The 17,278-nt window shown below is 33.2% G+C and overlaps 1 protein-coding gene across 1 annotated transcript; it reads left to right on the top strand.

The window, feature by feature from the left end:
• Positions 1-6,849: 6,849 nt before the first annotated feature.
• Positions 6,850-9,431, top strand: LOC131643028 (receptor protein kinase-like protein ZAR1). Its single transcript, XM_058913182.1, has 2 exons — positions 6,850-8,442; positions 8,643-9,431. Exons 1-2 carry the CDS (start codon positions 6,993-6,995, stop codon positions 9,296-9,298), a joined length of 2,106 nt encoding a protein of 701 aa, XP_058769165.1. The 5' UTR covers positions 6,850-6,992; the 3' UTR covers positions 9,299-9,431.
• The last annotated feature ends 7,847 nt before the right edge of the window (positions 9,432-17,278 follow it).

The following is a 17,278-nucleotide window of genomic DNA, read 5'->3' as shown; positions in this document are numbered from 1 at the left end:
ATGCAACAACAATTTCAGAACACCTTTTTGGCACCGGAGGCTCGCACCTTCCCTTCCCAAGCGGATTATGTGGCATATGCTAATTGGCCTGAGGGCAGGCCAGCTTTTATGGGGGGAGGCAGTGGTCAGGCTAGTGGAAGTAGTGCTGCAAATGTGGATGTTCAAATGGAGGATGTCATAGGTCCGGTCGGTGGTGATGATGAAGACGTTTGAAGATGAAGCTTGATAGTTGTAGTTTAGGATTTAATTTTCAGCAAGTTTAAATTCTAGTATTTTCATTTTAGTACTTTTTGTTAAAATTTGGTTTGTGTACTTTTTAAGTAGTTTGACTCTTGAAGACATATTTCATTTTGCTTTTGTGTGGGTGATGAATCATGATTGATGTTGCAACAACTTGGTTACCCTACTTGCTAAAAAAAAATTTCTTTTTGTTTGATTGTGATTTTTCATGAGAATGAAGAAACAAAGGGGCATGTGAATGAGGATCCAAAAGAAGCAAGTGGGGTGGTGATGATAAGAATGGTATGCGGCAAATTCAAGGTACACTTTTACCGCTTACTAGACTTTACAATAATTGTTTGATGGTTTGTGCAAAAGTTGGTAGCATAAGTTCTTGGAATTACATGTCTCTTTGAATCATTTAGAACTTAACCATGTGTGAGGTAGCCTTCCAATGTACACCAAATGCGGGAGACCGAACATTATTTTGACACATTTTTATTATGTTTAATCATGCATTAATCCTTGTTGTGAACAATTGAGAAAATGATTAAGGCATTGTTGAAATGAGAGAAACCACTTGGCCAAAAATAGCAAATCAATCAACCTTGTGAGGAACATCCCTTGTTTTCCCCCCTTTGAGCTTTTTAGGATTCATTTCAAGTCATTATTGCTTAATTGTTGAATTAATGAATCCTACTCTTTTGTTGTGTGTAAACCCTTAACCATTTGCAAACTATTTTCCTTAGGGAGCATTTTTGTTATCAAGTTGGTATGAAAAGAATAAAGTTGGGGAGAACCATTAGTGTTGTTAATAATGAAGAGTGGGTCAATAAAAGAAAATTAATACCTCTTGTTGAAATAGGACAAGTGCATATTTTTGGGAAAAAAAAATTTGGAGCCAAAGAAATAGAAAAGACTCAACACTTGTAATTGTCAAGTAAGAAAAAGCTCCCGGTTGTGGAATGTGAAGAAAAGAAAATTTGGGTTTGAGGAAGTTTATTGAGTCAATTTGGAAAAATGCTCCCTTAGAAACTTTTGTTCGATTTCCTTCGATTTTATCCCTTCCTTGTAAACCAAGCCCCACTACAACCCTTGAAAGACCTTTGATTCTCATTTTGTTCACATAATTGGTGTTTGTCTTGATGAATGCATAATTTAAGTGTTGTCGATTTAATTGTTCGGGTGAGTGAAAGGAACCTTCATAATCTCATTATACTCAAATTGTGTGTAGGAATGATTCAAACTTGACATGTATTTTTTGGAACTTTTTGATATGTATTTTTGTGCACAACCATTGACCATTATTGCCTTGCTCTAGTATTGAGGTAGGTGTACCACAAATGAGCCTTATGCTTTTGAACCACCCAATTGCTTGAAATTTTGTGAATCATTCTCTTGTCTTCCATTGTGTTCTTTGTTGAGAATTTTTGTTTTGGGACAAACAAAATGGCAAGTTGGGGAGAGTTGTTAGGGACCAAATTGTAGTGTATTTCATATCCTTTTATTGGTCCCTTTAATCAATTTTAATTGCAAATCATACGCTTTACTCACACAAAGTGCAAAAATGAAGTTATTCTCGTTGTTGTGATTTGAGTAGATATTTCACTTTCATTGCTAGTTTTGCAGAAATTTACATCATGAATTGATCAAAGTGGATGCAAGCTGAGATAACACAAGGAAGCTGCCAAGTAACCAAGGAAGGAGTCATCATCAAGCCAGTTCGCGCCGCGTCCTCTAGTTGGCGCCGCGAACTGAGTCAAAATCAGAGATGTCCAAGTCAGCTCAGTTGGCGCCGCGTCCTCCTGTTGGCGCCGCGAACTGAGCGAATCCTGCCAGCGTGTTTAAGTGAAGATTCTGACTTTTGTGGAGGCATGTGAAGTGGTGGCGTGGTAGACAACAAAAGAGCACTTTTTAGGGCTATTCACTTCTATTGGTCAATTATGTGGCAAAAAGGGATGGCAATCATTTCTCTTTTTGTCTCATTAGAAAGGAAATTAATGTAATTTTGATATATCTTTAGTTTGGGGATATTTGAGAGGACACATTATTCCATTGCAGAAAAACAGTAGAGAGAATTAGGTTGAAGGCAAAAACGGGATTTCATATCTTTGCAAGATTTCTGTCATGGTGATGAGTAACTAAACAACTCTCTTTGCTAAGATTAGAGGTAGCTATTCCTCATAACTCTATGTATCTCTCTTAAATATTCATGTATGTGAATCTCTTCTTGATTGAATATAGTATGAATCTCTTGTTTTGAACTCTTATCTTTGATTTATATTATTGTTGAAAAAGATAATATAAATATTGTTTTAGAGGTTTATTCAAACAATACATAAATTGTAGAAATAGATTTATGTATTGTTTATCACTTGTATTGCTAGATAATGATGGTTAGATGCATGTTTAGGTTAAGAAATTACCTAAAGTTTTGTTTAACAGTTATTACAATATTATTTAGGAATAAATGATATTGAGGCAATACTAGATGGTATTCATGAAATTAGAATTCATATACATGGTTTGAGGGAATGCATGAGTTTGGAATAGTGAACACTAATCTTGGCAAAGCATTTTTTATTTGAGAAAATCGTATTTTACTATCTTAGTTTGTTTCTAAAATTCGAGATAAATTCCAAACATAAACCAAACTCATTTTTATTTATCAACTTAAAATGATCACAACTATAGAACGGCGGTAATATCACCCAATCTCTGTGGATACGATACAAAAATATTTGCCGAAAGTATACTTTTCAACAAGCATACAAAGACTGACAAGAACTTGCAGCAGAACAATCAAAGCCCTCTAAATTCTAATAGTAAAGTATCACAAGTTACATTTATCTCACAGTTTTACTGAGCAAACTAAACAGAATTCTTTCACATCTAAGGAACGAGCTACACCTATCTCAAGCAATATTGATGATCAAATTTATGAGAATACAAGTATAAAGAACCAACCTGTAGAACACACTCAGGAGGGCATGCAACATAATATCAAGGCAGAAAATATTTTGTAACAGGATTATGGAACAACAATTAAAGTGCATGATCTACAACCACAAATGGAGGAAAACACAAATCAAAGGATTCCAGACATAATAGAACCAACGGTTGCAAACATTCAATAGCGGATCATTGGTCAACATTAATTAATAAAGAGAGAACAATAAGTAATATTTTCAACTAGCAGAGCTAAGTGGTATCAAGCCCAAGGCCAAATTTCAATGTCTATATATTTCAATCCTTCCATTGCCCTTAATAGTACATCCATTCAACATAACAGACCCCTCTCCCTTTTGCTTTCCATTAGTACCACACATAAAGGCACAACTTCGTAAAATAGTTTGGCACAAGACATGTATCACACATCCAAATGGAGCTAATCTCAATACACTCTAATGAGACAATTCAACACTCTCGCAGTTTTAAGGTGCATAACCAAAACAAACAAATTTCGCAAAATTCTAAGGAGCACAATAATTTACAAACTCTCAACAAACAAACTGATTCAAGCAAAATTCTAAACATATACAAAGCAATGAAATATGTATTTATTGAGATTTCCATAAGAAATGCCTTGTTTATTGGACCTATAGAAAGCTAAGCACTTCATTTACTAGACTTATTGTAATAGAAACCTAAGCACTTTATTTATTGGACCTATAGATTCAAGAATGATTAGGTTATAGACTTATATAAATGAAGTAGTTGAGCACTAATTGTTGGGGAAAATAGTTAAAATGTTAAATAACATACAAGTTATTTAAAACATTAGACCCTACTTCTAAGATATGACAAACTATAAACAAGTACCTCAATCCTATGATAGAAAAGTCAAACAAAATGCATCAGAGTCAACAAGGCTTTATGATGGATACATACTAAAGAAAACAATAGCTTCAACATTAAAGTTATTACTTGCAAGTCTTCAAATAGATCGAGATCATATTAAACACTGTTTAGGTCAAATACATATTGTATGATGAGATTTTTTGGCACGAATAAACATAAAAAGATTAACACATGAAAATATAATATTCATATATTCAAAACTGAAAGAAGAAGAAAAATAAATACAGAAGTAATTGATAACAACCTTGGTATTTATGAGCAAAAGTATCCCAAATACTAGGTCCTTTTCCATCTTCAAATGATGCACTTTTATACTGCAAAAAAAAAAAAAATCAAATTACACAAAATTAAATACCTAATAATGCTAATTGAAAGTGATAACAACAAAATTGAAGGATGATTGTTGATACCTGAAATGCAGAAGAGGCTGAAGTAAACAGAAAGATGAAACTATGTTCTAGGGTTTGGAGTTGGGGCTTGAAACTATGTCCTCATCAGACACAAAGAGTCAATGAGGGATCGGTTGGAGATTGAGGGGACTGGTGATTTCAATTGGAGAATGAGGAAGACAATATCGAATGGGGAACGAAGGAACAATCGGAGTAGGAAAACAACGAGGTAGATCGGAGAAAGACGGTGGCGATTGAAAATGGTGATGATCGGAGACAGTGGCAAACAAGTCGGTCGGAGACTGAGAACGAGATGAATATATTTCTTTTTATGAAATTATTCAATTTTATTCATAATGATTATTTCAATAAAAAATATATATGTCTAGCCCCTTAGATACTTGTTAAATAAATAAAAAATATAAATAATATGTCTTTTAAATTAGCTACAAAATTCTATATAGTAGAGTTATGGTAGTTAATCCTACATTTTCTTGTAGTGTTTGTCTAATATGACAATAGTGACATACAACTGTAAATAAAAATAGTATTTAGTGACAAATATCAAGGCATCACTATAAATGGGTGTCACAATAGGGCAATTTGTTTTAGTGTTTATTTCTTAAATTTTTAATTTTTATTCATTCTAATTAAATATTTTATCTTTCCAACTCAAAAATACAAACAATAATGTAAACTTTCCATATTTATGATATCACGTCCATATGGCTTTATTTAAGTAAGCATTTGATGAGCAAGCTTCAAAAAATTATATTAATATTATGTGTAATGTTTTAATTTTTTAGGTGATTAATTATAAATATTAATAATTTATTTATATAAATATCATGGGTAGAAATTGAACCCTATTGTTATAACAAATCTTAATTAATTTATTTGTTATTTTCTGTTTTAAGTTATGCATTGAAAATTAAAATAATTTGTTTTAGTAAAACATATATATTTTTATTTGATATTATCAAAAAAATAAATGAATCGGTTGTAAAGAGTAAGTTTTTCTCTATGTTTTAAAAAGAACTATCACATTTATTATTAGTATTGTCTACTATTATGGATTTTTCATAATTCTTTCTTTATATATTTTATAAGTCTTCGTAAACTTAATTCATGTTATATTTCAAAAATAAAATATTAATGTTGTTGAAAGTAATAATAATTACTAAAATAAATTTATAGATGATATTTTGATAACTAATATATAATTATATTGATGATTGATTAATACTATATAATTATATTAAATATTATTATCTTTTAGATACACTGATAAAATATATGTGTGTTATGTTATTGAATTAATTCACATTCATATTTTTTATGTACATAAATAATTTCATGGATCAATATACAACACTTATAATTTAAATATGTCCATCAATTTTTTTTTTTTGAATTTGATAGTTATTCTTTATAATTGCTTACAAATATCTGATTTATATAATTTTTTTATATTGAAAAACATTATTTAAAAAAGAGTTGAAGGTAGTGCACCAACAATTTTACACTGTCATCTAATTGGGATTTATTAATAAGTGTTTTGATTTTTTTTAAAAATAGTTTTTATAGTGTTACATAATTTTACGAAAATTAATTTTTACAAAGAATTTTTTTATAAAAATTTTAAATGAAAATTTTGTTTGAATAGTTATTCTTGAAATGTGATTTTAGATATTTCATTTACTTATGCGAAAAAAATTTGGATAGCAAAATTTCAAAGAATCACTTAATTTTAAAGCTATTTCAAATAGATTTTCATAAAAATCATTTCTGAAATACAACTTTTTAAACAAATTGTATTTTTGACTAAGTTTTGGTCTTCAATAATGTGTGTTTATGTTATAGGATGTCAAAATTTATAATATTTTAAAAAACGTTTTTGGAAAATCTATTTTCAAAAATACACAAAAAAATTTATTTTTTTAAAGCTGAAACAAACTAGCCTTAATTCATGTCACATAATTTTTTTTAAAATAACAGTGTGACTTGACACTTAATATGGTCGTGATTGATTGACTTATAAAATTATTTTATATTGTGAATATATCCCTTTTTCTCTTTAAAAAAACTTTAATTATGTGTATACAAATTTGTGAGAAAAAAATATACAAAATCAAGAAAATCAATAATAAAAAATAATTATAATTATAGAAATAAAAGGTATTGTTATTTTGATAACTTATGTAGCTAAAAGAACGAAATATCGCGAGAAATTGAAAAAGGATATTCTCGTGTCGCGCGTGAGTTGTTTCTCACTCATTCATTCACAGACACTCACTAACCTTGGATTTTGTCTCTCCGAGGTCTTTGCTTTCCCATTCTTCCACACATACACACTGTTAAACCTCTCTCTCTCTCTCTCTCTCTCTCTCTCTCTCTCTCTCTCTCTCTCTCTCTCTCTCTCTCTCTCTCTCTCAACACCTTCCATTGCTGTCTCTTCTTTTCTTTCCACCTTTTTCTTCTTCTTTGCTCCAACGTTCACATTCACAAACTCATACAACAAAAATGTTCCCTTTTCTCTTCCTCCATCTTCTTCTCTTCTGCAACACTTTCACACCTCAAGTAAACTCTCTAAACCCTGAAGGCTATGTCCTCTTAACACTCAAACAATTCATCACCGACCCACAAGGCTCCATGAACAACTGGAACTCTTCTGATCAAAACCCATGTTCATGGAACGGAATCACCTGCAAAGACCAAACCGTTGTTTCCATCAGTATCCCAAAAAGGAAACTTCACGGTTCTCTTCCTCCTTCTCTAGGATCTCTTTCAAATCTTCGTCATCTCAACTTCAGAAACAATCAACTCTTTGGTGCTTTACCTCGAGAGCTTTTTCAAGCCACAGGTCTTCAAAGTTTGGTGCTTTATGGAAATTCCTTTTCTGGGTCTGTTCCAAATGAGATTCAGAATCTTAAGTACCTTCAAACTCTTGATTTGTCTCAGAATTTCTTTAACGGGTCATTGCCTGATTCAGTTCTTGAATGTAAGAGACTTAAAGCTCTTGTTTTGAGTAGAAACAATTTTACTGGCTTTTTGCCTAATGGATTTGGTGCTGGTTTGTCTTCTCTTGAGAAGCTTGATCTTTCTTTCAATGATTTTCATGGTTTGATTCCTAGTGACATTGGAAAATTGTCGAGTTTGCAAGGAAATCTTGATTTGTCTCATAATCATTTTAGTGGTTCAATTCCAGCTAGTCTTGGAAATTTGCCTGAGAAGGTTTATATTGATCTTACATACAATAATTTGAGTGGTTCAATACCACAAACCGGTGCTTTGATGAATAGAGGACCAACTGCTTTTATTGGAAACCCTGGCTTATGTGGCCCACCTTTGAAGAATCCATGTGGCTCTGATGTTCCTGTTCCAGTTCCAGCTACTAGTTCACCTTCCTCAAATCCAAACCTTCCTGGTTCGGTGAAAAACAAGGGGCTGAGTAAAGGTGCTGTGGTTGGGATTGTTGTTGGTGATTTAATAGGAATTTGTCTGTTAGGTTTGTTGTTCTCGTTCTTTTACTCGAGGGTTTGCGGTTTTAATCAGGATCAGGATGAAGATGATGTTAACAAGGGAATGAAAAGAGGGAAAGAGTGTTTTTGTTTCAGAAAAGATGGATCTGAGGCACTATCTGATAATGTTGAGCAATATGATCTTGTTCCATTAGATTCACAAGTTGCTTTTGATTTGGACGAGCTTCTTAAGGCTTCGGCTTTCGTTCTTGGTAAGAGTGGAATAGGGATTATGTACAAAGTTGTGCTTGAAGAAGGGCTTGCTTTGGCTGTGAGAAGATTGGGGGAAGGTGGTTCTCAAAGGTTTAAAGAGTTTCAAACGGAAGTTGAAGCTATAGGGAAGTTGAGACATCCAAATGTTGCTACTCTTAGAGCCTATTACTGGTCTGTTGATGAGAAGCTTCTCATATATGACTATGTTCCAAATGGAAGCCTTGCTACAGCAATTCATGGTAAGTTCGCGCATTTTAGGCCTATTTGGACCGATTTATTTGAGCTTATTTACTGACATAAACACTTATAAGACTATTTGAGCGATTTTATGGCATATCCATCGGTTATTTTTAGCTTATTCTCATAAATTGTTTATCCGTAGTAGCACGTTCATTCGATTCATTGATTATTTGGTTCTTCTTTTTTATAATATTTTCAGGGAAGGTTGGACTTGCCACATTTGTGCCGCTATCTTGGTCGGATCGGTTCAAAATCATGAAAGGAACAGCAAAAGGAGTGGTCTATCTGCATGAATTCAGCCCTAAGAAGTATGTACATGGAGATCTAAAGCCAAGTAACATACTTCTTGGACATGACATGACACCCTACATTACCGATTTCGGACTAGGCCGTCTCGCAAACATCGCGGGCGCTTCCCCGACCCTTCAATCAAACCGAGTGGCTGCAGAAAAACTGCAAGAAAGACAGAAGAGTCTGTCCAATGAAGTCGCAACAAATATTTTAGGAAACGGCTATCAAGCTCCAGAAGCCTTAAAAGTAGTGAAACCGTCGCAGAAATGGGATGTTTATTCATACGGCGTGATTTTGTTAGAAATGATCACAGGAAGATTACCTATTGTTCAAGTAGGTAACACAGAAATGAACCTTGTTCAGTGGATTCAGTTCTGCATCGAAGAGAAGAAGCCACTCTCGGATGTTTTAGATCCATATTTGGCCGAAGACGCCGACAAAGAGGAAGAGATAATCGAAGTTTTGAAGATCGCTATGGCTTGTGTTAATAGCAGCACTGAAAAAAGACCTACAATGAGGCATGTACTTGATGCTTTGGATAGATTGTCTGTTTCATCTGATTGAGAAGTTTTTACCTTTGTATGGTTCCTTGTGATTGAAGAATGAGAATTTGTTTGAAAAAAAATCAGCAATGTTTCTAAGATTCTCCTCTTAATTATTATGCTTATTTGTATTAATTAGTCATTAATGTTACTCATCTGTTTTTATATTCTCACAGAGAGAATGTCAGAAAGTCATTCTATTTTGATTTCATTATTTGTGAAAATCTATTCACCTCTTTGTTATGTCTCAACTTGTGTTTGTGTCTTTGTCTGTGTCTCTGTCTTGCTTAGTGTATGACTTTATTCTAAGGGGATGGTAACATCTATCTAGGACCCGTGATCTTTGATCTTTCTTCTTCCTTTCAAGTCATCACCATCATTTGGGGGGTCCTAATAAATTAGGAAAATAATAGTTAGTACTATTTTGCATTATGTGAAGGTAACTGTTTTACTAGTACTTGGTTCCCTGTCTCTATGATAGGATGTTTTATTCTGATTAGTGCTGATTTGAATCATTTATTTATGTCACATGAGATCATTTATTTTAAAGTATTTAGGATCCGACCAAGATTGCCTGCCATTAAAACATTGAATGTCACTCTATAATGGAGCACATGCATGTTTGTTTGCATGTTGTTGTAAAATGTTTTAAATTAGAATTATGCCTCTCAAATTAGCTAAAATAAACTGAGATAAAATGCAGGGTTAACTTAAAAACATAGCTTCTCTGTCAATTTTAATAAACATCCAGACATAAGTTTATAACAAAATTTATTCATCTTACAATATTAAAAATTAAAAATATGAGTAAAGAAAAAGCTTGATATCATTTTAAGGGTGAAACTATAATAGGCTAAAAAATTTACTTGCTAAATCTTCACATATATTGCATAATGCTAAACAAATTTCATTGCATTGTTGAATAAAAAACTTACAGAAAATGATGAAGTAGAAGTTGAAAAGTAGAGAAAGATAAAAAGGAAATGATGTTAATATTAAAGTTGAAAAGTAGAGAGATAAAAAGAAAATGATGTTAATATTTTATTAATTTATTCCAGTATCTTAAAATAGTTTTATACGGGGTTGTGTCATATGTGGGTGTCAACATAGCAAAACTGTTAAAGAACACCCTTGAATCATATCAGAGGGCTATCACTCACGACTCACGAGTACTCTCAGCCGGTTCCTTCAACAAATAATTGGTTCAAACATAAATAATTTTTAGGCTAAATACCCTTTTTCGTCCTTTATCTTGTACCCGGGGTTCAATTTGATCCTTTAACTTTTAAAAAGACCATTTACATCCCTTAACTTTCAGAACGTATCAAGTTAATCCTTTCCATCCAAATAGTAATAACAGTGTTAATTTCTGCTTATGTGGCAAATGACGTGTTATATAGATATTTAATGACCGTTTTAGCGACGGAAAAACCATCACTAAAAATGATTTTCTGGGTTTTAAAATATTCTTCCCCTTTTCTCAACTGCAAATTTCATTGTGGATAGAAAAATGAAAAGTAAAAACCAGAAGATCCAACAACACCTTCTATTTCTCACCAAAACAACAACCATGTCTATGGAAGAATCTCATCTCACCAAAAAAAATTCAAATTGATGAATCCATTTCAATTGATATTGCCTTTTAAAGACGAAAACCAAGGAGGAAAGAGAAAAGGGTAACATTGAAATAGATCTGGTTTGTTGAGAATCATACAATATATACCTGCCTGGTTTGTTGAGAATGAAAAGCTTACAAGAGTGTGGTTGAAAGAAATCTATTGACTATGTCTAGAATCTCTTCATATGCCAACCATGGCCGCCATCAACAGCCACGCCTCTGGAGTGAGATTCTTGCTTGGGAACTAGAGGCGAATCTCGCGCTACCCATGCCGGATTACTTTGCTCCCGTGATGAGAGAGAAGGTCAAATCGTCGGTGGTGTTGTGTGATGTGTTGTTGGCTGGTGTTAAGTTCAAGGGAAACGATGTTGTGGTGTATTAGGGATGAAGATGAAGATTGAAATTAGTAGGAATTAGGAATACAATCTGAGATTGAAACTAGAAATTAGGTTTTATTGAATATTGAAATTATGAATTGAAATTAAAATTGTAATTTTGGCCTAATAATATACAATTTGAGTTTGATTTGATGTTCTTGTTTGTTCATAATGTTTTGTTTCAAACCAAAATATTTCTGAAATATGAGTTTGCTTTCATAATAATATACTTTCTCGCTTTGATGTTTTTTCTGTTCGGTTCTACATAGATTCATTGCATCCTTATTCTATTGAGATAATACTTGTCATAATATTTTTTTTGGAATACTTTTGCTGGGTACTGCATTTTGGGGAATACAATGAGGAAGAAGATGAAGATCAAGAACAACAGTAAAAATCCATAAAAAATTTATCACAAAAGTCAGTCTAGCCACGTGGCATTCCACGTAAGCGCCACCTAACCTTATCCATTGACTTTGACTAACAGAGTAGACGGAAATGACTAACGTGGTCCAGTTTGTAGAGTTAAGGGATCAAAATGGTCTTTTTAAAAGTTAAGGGACTAAATTGGACCCCAAGTACAAGATAAAGGACGAAAAAGGGTATTTAGCCTAATTTTTACCGTGTACTCTATTTTAGTTGCAGACCTAACAACTATGGATTAAATTAATGATTTCTACAAAATGTGTAAGAGTAAAAATATATCGTGTGTAGATCTGCTATTATCCATAACACGTGCATATTCTGAATCAACATATTTGGAATATGATAATTTATTTGGGCCTGAATGAGGGATGGTTCATGACAAAATAGTCTATGGACGAACCGAGTTCGGGGCAAGAAGGGGCTTAGATGCCCGAAGTGGGCTAGTCCCCCAAAATGGGCTTAGGCACCCGAAGGGATGTGGTCGCCAAAAGAGTATGGTGAGTCGCCCAACAGGGTTTGGATCCACCACCCATAATCTTATGGATTTATATGTGCTTTCAGGTATAATCAAGAAGTGATCCAAGATAGCAAGATACAAGTTAATCAATAACTGCTTAGCTTTGACGATGATATGGTTTTGATGATGACAACATTTGAAGTCAAGCAATTGCTGAAGTTAGCTCAAAGGGTCAAAGATGCTTAAGATGGTTGATCAAGTTATTCTCCTGAATCAAACTAAAGACACTTGTTTAAAGTCAACATTGTAATCCAATGACTCTCAAGTGAAGACTTAGGGTTTATGATCACCAATGGTTTAAACTTTTTCAAGTGATGGTAATTAACATTGAAATATCTCAAGCCTCATCAATAAGACTCAATGCTCTTGTGTCATGCTAAAATCAAAGATAATGATGCGAAGACTTGAAGCTTCTAAGTGTGAAAGAGAGGAAGTATGAAAGCTTGCCTGATCGCGTCTGTTTGGGTGATCAGTTTCTTGTAAAGACACAAGGGCATTTCTGGAATTATTATGACACACACTAAAAACATTGAGAAGCCTCCCACTTTTAATTATAATCACCAAAAAATATTTTGGAGCCTAGCCACTTGATTAGGGAATTGTCTGTTTGATTAAGAAAACCTATTTTAAACTGTCTAATTGAATATTCCCTTCGTCCCATATTATTTGTCGCAATTGAACATTTCACCTAGATTAAGAAACAATAATAAATGACAGAGAGAGAGAGGGAATAACGACTTTACCAAATTATTCTAATTAACTATTGGTGTATTCAAATTAGCATTAATGTTAAGTTATAAAATAATAAATTAAGAGTATTTATTAGAGGGTACAATTTAAAGATTAAATATAAAACTGCATTGGTAATCTAAAGTGACAAGTATTTTGGGACAATTTTTTTTCTAAATTTGACAGTTATTTTGGGACAGAGGGAGTAGATTATATGCCTAATTATTAGATGATGCCTAATCGAGACTATAATGAATTATTCGTGAGATTTTCTTGTTTGATTTGTGATAATTTCTGTGAAAATATCCATTTGGTTTGTGAGCTTAGCACAATGTAAAATCTCTCGTTTGGTTTGTGAGATTGTCCGTCAAAATCTTTGTTTGGTTCGTGAGATTAGATTAGTGTAAAATTTCTCGCTTGGTTCCAATGTTATCCATGTGCAAAATCTTATGTTTGATTTGGAGGATAGCCACTGTAAGACTCTAGTTTGATTATAAGAAGGGTCATGGGAATAACTAGTGAAAAACTCACATCTATAGTAGAAACTCTTAAGACTAAATTCTTGGGGAGAGAAGTAGACCAAGTGGTAAGGCCAAAATTCTATTAATGGGTGTAAAGAGAAAAAGAGAATCAAATCTAATATTATCCAAGGACCAAAAGACCAAAGAAGTAAAAAGGGCTACATAATTTATTAACCCTAAAGGTCTAATCGATTAGGCATTTTTTGAAAATCAAAATTTATGCCCTATAATCGATTAACCGTAATAGCCTAATCAATTATGACCTTAATATGCTTGAGCCTCTATCAATTAATCATTAGGATTAATGATATTAAGTTCCTCAATCAACTATAAGGCCATATAGTCGATCATTGCATGCCTATATAAGACATACCTCGCTCTCCCCTCGTCTCATCCCAGCTTGCATTCTTTTCTTCTCCTTCTTGATATTTAGTTGTTATGCTTTTGCAAACTTGTATGAATACTACTCTTGTTCTTCATCCATCATCATGGAACCAAATAAAGTTAGAACATTCAGAAAAATAGGTTCAACAGGGAGTACGCTACCAGAGATATCTTGGCATCCTACTTTTTGGATGTAAGTGTCTTCTAATATTGTGAGTTCTTTAATATGCTCCAAGAGACAAATTTGAAAAGCTTCGTCAGCGATGCAACAGGAGAGATTTATATAACTCTTATAACGATGTTTTGTTGGAACAAAATCTGTTCATATTCCTTGAGTTTTGATGATAACAAAATACTTAAAGAATAATAGGGTATACTAACATTTATTTAATTGTGCAGGATCATTAAGCCAGTAATTAACTAGGTCCTGACCCAGCTAAATGGCTTGTAAAGAAGAAGCATGTAAATTTAAATTCTAACGGATCAGAATACGATTTTCAAATGAAACCTCAGCGCCATTTTAACTCAGCCTCTGATAAGTTAGAAACATAGTACAATGCCTTTTAGTCGGTAGTTGTGAAAAAGCAGCTTCATCTTGTCAACTGCCATAATTATGAAGAAAGCCAACAAGAGTTTTTGTGCAAAGCTCAAGGCTGTATGGCATTATTTCTTCAGTTTACTCCAGTATGCCTATGAACTCCTTACTTGAGAAACACACAATGGATAAAGAGTATTCTTAAGATGAAGATCCTTATCGTTCCTACTCCAACGTCTCTCTCTTAGAAACCGCTTCTTCAGCAAAGATACTTGAGCAAGAATGCTTCCAATATCTCTTTTGTTCCCTCTATATATAAGGAGTTGAAGATTCAAAAGAAGTAACAACAAGAATACATACAGCAAAGAACATGACCTATTTCGCACTCTAAGCATTCATACATATTTGTTGTATTGTACACGGACTTGAAAGTTTCTTCCACTTATTTATCCAAGAAATATCAAGTAACAAGGTCTTTGCTTATGTCGTATTATTTGTACCTATGATTGTATATCAGGTACATCTTATTGTAATCTTAAACAGTTTGTTTAGAATTTGTAAAAGTCTCAAACAATGTGTTTTAACAAGGAAGTCTTAGATTGAGTGTTTGAGCAAGGAAGTCCTGAGCTGTGAGTTAAGGCAAGAAAGTCTCTTTCTAGTTAGATTGAGCAAGGAAATCTCAAACTAAGTATTTAAGCAAGGAAGTCTCTTTTTGGTTAGATTGAGCAAGGAAGTATTGAGTTGTAAGTTTAGGCAAGAAAGTCTCTTTTAGTGTGATTGAGCAAGGAAATCTTAAACGGGTGTGTTTAGACAACGAAGTCTCTTTTAGGTGTGATTGAGCAGGAAGTCTTGGAATGGCGTGTCTAAGCAAGTTGTAATCAGGTTATGATTATAGTGAAAAGCTCTTGTGTGACAAGGGGATTGGACTACTCTTATTATAGAGGAACCGAGATAATTGTTGTGTGTGATTTACTTATTGCTTCTTCGCTTTAAACTATCCCGATGCTGCTTAATCTAGCTTGGAATCTGAATTTAGTCAGATTTAGAAGCTATTGACTCTAGAAAAGCAAACGTTATCAGATACACAATTCAACCTCCTTCTTGTGTATTTTTCTCACATCCAGTTGCCATCAGAGCACGATTTGTGCTTAACACTTAACAGTGGTACAAAAAAATATCCTGAAGAGACAAGTATACTAGATGAGATACACTTGTGATAATCATGTTATTGGCATTAGTGTTCCATATTATTATAATTCTCCTAAAAAGAGTCACTATTCTGCTAAACCCCCCGCATTCAGTGGCGATTCTACTCACTTTGAATGGTGAAAGAGAAAAATATACACATACATTATTTGGCTTGATGATGAGCTCTGGGACATCCTTGAGGATGACATTGATATTCAAGTGAATGACGTGGGAATGGTTGCTAATAGAAAAGATCTCACACCAGCTCAAAAGAAAGTCTACAGAAAACACCATAGAGTAAGAGGTATAATTGTTGATGTTTTACCTCACTCTGAGTACATAAAAATCATAGATAAGTCAACTGCCAAGACTATCTTTGAATCATTATGTGCTACCTATGAAGGTATCCAGCATGCATAGGCGAAGCTAGGGCCCTGCTAGGGTGGGCCATTGCCCAGGCTGTGGCCCAAATATTTTTTGACTTACAATAAAAAAAATTAAAAAAGGGCAATTCGCAGCACTCAGCAACCCTCCGCCTCCTCTTTTCGCTTCTACAGTTCTGCTTCTGCACCTCACCACCCACAACACTTAGCAACGAATCCGATCCTCACACAACCGCAACACTTCCAAAGCTTGATGCCGAAACAGTCAACAAAATCGCACAACCCCTCACCACCATAAATCTGCTTTGCACTAGCCCTCTCACTAGCGACGAGATTCAGATCTCAACAAACATTTTTCCGGCGGCGGTCACGATTAACAAATACCAGGTCCTTATGCTTTTTTTCTTTGTGAAAATTGATTCATGAAATGGTATTTTGGATGCCTTGTTTGTATTGATTTTAAATTTAAAGAAGGTGAATAATTTTCTTTGTATTATTGAAGAGGAAAAGGGTGTTCTCCACGTGAAGAGGAAAAGGGTGTCCACTGTCCAGTTCATGTGAATTAAAAATCAATTAAAAGACCAATTTGATTTATATTGTGGAAGAGAAAAAATGGTCTTATGTTTTGTTTTTTTGACAGTAGTGGTCTTATGTTTTAATAATTGATTTGTAAGACCAATTTGATTTGTATTGTATTACTAGTCAGAGACCCGTGCTTTCGCACGGGTGCATTATTTATGGTGTAGTATTTTTTGAATGATATGAAAAAAATATGAAATGAAAAGTTTGACTAAATTGTATGTATAAAATGGAAAATAATCATTAGAAAAAAAATTTATTAATAAGATTTTCATAGTCAATTTCACAATGCTTTGCAATTTCAACAACATATATTTTGAGGATGGGTAATTTAATTATGATATTATGTAAATAACAAAAAAATATATGTAGTAATTTAAAATCTTCAAATAATAATCATGAATATATTTGGGGGCGACCGTTGTTGAACTGTCGCAAATTTCTTTTAAGGGCAGTTGGGCCTACAACCGTCGTAAAATGTTTCAGATTTTTAAAAAATTATGTCGCAACCTATATGTCGCAAAACATTTTTTTTTCTTGTAGTGTGAGATGGAGAAAAAATTAATATTTAAAAATAAAGATTTTGTCTCTTGAGTTAAAATAATGATTGATTAACTAAAATAAATATTGTCTTGTTAGTGACCCGTGAGATAAATACATTTTTCATCATGCTAATTAAATTTAAAAAATACATTATACAAATAAATCTAAAATAAATTACTTAATTATTAAATAATTATACAAA

This window comes from Vicia villosa, linkage group LG1 (assembly GCF_029867415.1).
Source record: "Vicia villosa cultivar HV-30 ecotype Madison, WI linkage group LG1, Vvil1.0, whole genome shotgun sequence".
Lineage (NCBI taxonomy): Eukaryota > Viridiplantae > Streptophyta > Magnoliopsida > Fabales > Fabaceae > Vicia > Vicia villosa.
The sequence above is the reverse complement of the archived record's forward strand: the minus strand, read 5'-3'. Positions and strand labels throughout refer to the sequence as shown.

Coding starts and splice junctions, on each gene's coding strand:
- LOC131643028 (XM_058913182.1), top strand. CDS start 6,993: ATGTTCCCTTTTCTCTTCCTCCATCTTCTTCTCTTCTGCAACACTTTC. Junction 8,443..8,642: donor CCTTGCTACAGCAATTCATG/GTAAGTTCGCGC, acceptor TAATATTTTCAG/GGAAGGTTGGACTTGCCACA.